This window comes from Vigna umbellata, chromosome 1, assembly GCF_029865625.1.
Source record: "Vigna umbellata cultivar VRB3 chromosome 1, Vumbellata_1.0, whole genome shotgun sequence".
Lineage (NCBI taxonomy): Eukaryota > Viridiplantae > Streptophyta > Magnoliopsida > Fabales > Fabaceae > Vigna > Vigna umbellata.
The window spans coordinates 97905946-97908778 of record NC_142165.1 but is presented as its reverse complement, the minus strand read 5'-3'; the positions used below and the strand labels follow the sequence as shown (position 1 = coordinate 97908778).

General features: G+C 35.8%; 1 protein-coding gene across 1 annotated transcript; it reads right to left on the bottom strand.

Moving 5' to 3' along the window:
- LOC124826651 (Homeodomain-like superfamily protein) lies at positions 1–1978 on the bottom strand. The gene is made up of 3 exons (XM_047299543.2): positions 1601–1978; positions 1278–1486; positions 1–797 (listed from the first exon to the last, which is right to left on the bottom strand). The coding sequence occupies exons 1-3, from the start codon at positions 1836–1838 to the stop codon at positions 363–365; spliced, it is 882 nt and encodes a 293-aa protein (XP_047155499.1). The 5' UTR covers positions 1839–1978; the 3' UTR covers positions 1–362.
- Positions 1979–2833: the final 855 nt, after the last annotated feature.

Genomic DNA, 2833 nt, shown 5'->3' with positions numbered 1-2833 from the left:
TGTGCGGTCCATATCCAACTATTAATGCATTATCAGAAAAAAAACAGAGGATTTTGTTATTTTCAGTTACATCAACTACAGACATAAATGACCAAATAAACCATAATCTAAAGTCATACATTAATTAACATAAGCAAACAAGAAGAAACAGGACAGGACCTTTCCCGGGTCTGTACAAGGAACAGAAGGATCATATTCAGTCACTTAAAACTTGCCTTCTTAAATCCATCACCCTTTCCTTCAACATCTCTCACTTTTTCCCCTACCAGAAGGACAAGAGACTAGAGATGAACATATTATATTAACCTGTAAATCCAAGATACTCTAGACAAGGACCTTGACACAATCACGAGTCATCTTCCTTAAGCAACACTAATGGTGCTATCTCCATTGCTGAAACATGGCATGACATGTAAAGCAGAATGTCTTGATGATGTTTGCCTTTGGTCAGAAGAGAAGGCTAGCCCCAAGGACAGTGTGGGTGGGTCAAGAGCAGAACTAGAACTTGGGGTGATGATATCCGACACTGTGGATGCTTTAGGATCTGCAACAACAGGAATTGCACGGACCAGATTGATTGGCACATTGTGCTCTATGTTTCCTTGTCCCAGAGTGAGTTCTTCTAATGGTTTCCCACCTTGGACTGCAATAGCCCCAGAACCAATCCCAAACTGATACACTGGCATCATTGGAATTCCACTTTTGCTAGTTTCAGGAACTGCTGGGCACACTGCTTGCGGATGAAACAGGGTGTCTTGATTCTGGACCTGTTCTTCCTCCATTGGAATTGCAGATACCTGGCACAAAAATTGATAAAATCATTAATATTTTGTCACTCCAAATTCCAATCCAGGTTTGAAAAGGTTTTGCTCCAGTCAGGTCAACTATTACACAGGAGACAAAATCCCTAAATCCATTTTTATAACCACTCACACGCAAAATTTCCTTTCCATAACTAATAGAATTTCATGACAAGATACACGGCAGCTTCTTTCTTTCTTTCTCAAATCCCTAAAATGGAAGGAGTAATAATATTCAACACACGACTATTGACTAGAACATTAAGAAATACTTGAGAAAATATGTCATTTTGTAAGACAATAATACTCTACCGATTAGGAGTATAACTAATTGAACAGGAATAACACCAAAAGCATCTCAGTAATTTTTTTTATAGGGAGACTGATTAAGAAATTAATTTGAATCAATCCTTTTTAAAATAAAGGACAAACAGGTAACAGAGGATGAGACCGAGAGAAATGCGGTGATTAAATTACCGTGTCGGTGGTGATGTCGAAGAGGCTGGATCTACGGCGACGACGATTCAGGTTGCTTCTTCGGAGAAAGTACTTCTGAGCATGGCTCGCAACCTGCGTCGGAGTTCGCGTTTTCACATAGTTTTTGGAGATTCCTCTCCAATCACCTTTCCCTACCTTCTGCAACCCAACCAAAAACAGTTTGTGCTCTTCCTCTGTCCACGGAACTCCTAATCAACAACACAATTTCAATTAATCCATCAGAATCACCGGTTATGCGATCAAACGAGAGAAGTTATATTAAAATTAAAAAATGACAATTTGATGGAATAAATGGATGGAACCTCGCTTGCGCTCCCGCTCACGGTGGCGGCCAGTGTTATGAGGAACGGCGTCATCGGCTGAGGCATAACCAACTGCGAGAACATCTTTATTGTTGTTGTTAGCGTCGTGCCTATGCTCGTACTGTGAAAGGTTGTTCATGCTGACGCTTTTTCTCATGGAATCGACTACCACTCGAACCCCAAACAGCATGATCTCGCCGGAGGCAACCGAGTCTGTAGCAGCGCAGGCACGAGACATGATCGGATCGGACGGTGATCTCGGTTAGTTCGTTTGATTCAGATAGAATCAGAGACCACACAAGGGAGTTTTGTGAATCGGTGAAAGGAGAGAGAAGACGAAGTATATGAAGGAGAGAGAAGTTAGGATCAAAGGTGAGTGCGTGGTGTTTAATACAACAGAGTTTCAGACGGCAATGAGGTGGCAACCATGTGGAGCATATATTTTTAAAAATTCAATTTAATAATCTTTTAAAAAACTTAACTGAAACGTATAGACAAGTTTTTTTTTTACATTGTTATTTTTTGCTTTAATAATTCTGAATTCAATTTTCAGCTATTATTTATCCATTCATTAGAAAGTAATTTTTTATATATTTAAGGTAAAATTATAAAATATTTTATAACAACTTTGCAGGTCAACAACATGTTAGCTTGACTCATTAAATCTATTTAATAAAATATCAATAGTTAATATATTATTACTGAAAGAAGTTAAAGTTACAAATTAAATATACCGAACATTATTTTTTAATATTACACATACAAATAAAATAAGATTCACAGTCATTTTGATTCTCAAAAAAGGTTAATTCATTATCACTTAAGTCTCATAAGCTATTAAAACTTACAAAGGAATAGTTGTTTGTTACTTTAAATTATATAATTAAAAAAACTTTTATTCAAGTGTGCATGATATGTTCATTTTTATCTAGTCTTTAAATTTAATTATTTATTGTTATTTTAGTAAATGAGTTAAAATATTAAGATGACTAATTGAGGATGTTAGATAACAACTGGATGAAGATCTAACCACCGTTCTGGAAAACAACTACAACAAAATAATATTTAAATTTTAAAATTGACCATATTTCCTTTTAGCTTCATAAGCACAATTATAATATTTTAATACACTTACAGCACATTAACCCAAGTCTTAAGTATGTAGCAAAAAAACATTTAGCTCTAATTATTTTAAAGATAACAAATTAAGTGATGACAAGAGTTAATAAAAAC

What these genes read in the sequence shown, in the direction of transcription:
- LOC124826651 (XM_047299543.2), bottom strand. Translation starts at nt 1,838, where the DNA reads ATGTCTCGTGCCTGCGCTGCTACAGACTCGGTTGCCTCCGGCGAGATC. An exon ending in TGAGCGGGAGCGCAAGCGAG is followed by an intron (nt 1,487 to 1,600) that starts GTTCCATCCATT and finishes GTTGTTGATTAG; the next exon opens with GAGTTCCGTGGACAGAGGAA. An exon ending in TCGACATCACCACCGACACG is followed by an intron (nt 798 to 1,277) that starts GTAATTTAATCA and finishes TTTTTGTGCCAG; the next exon opens with GTATCTGCAATTCCAATGGA.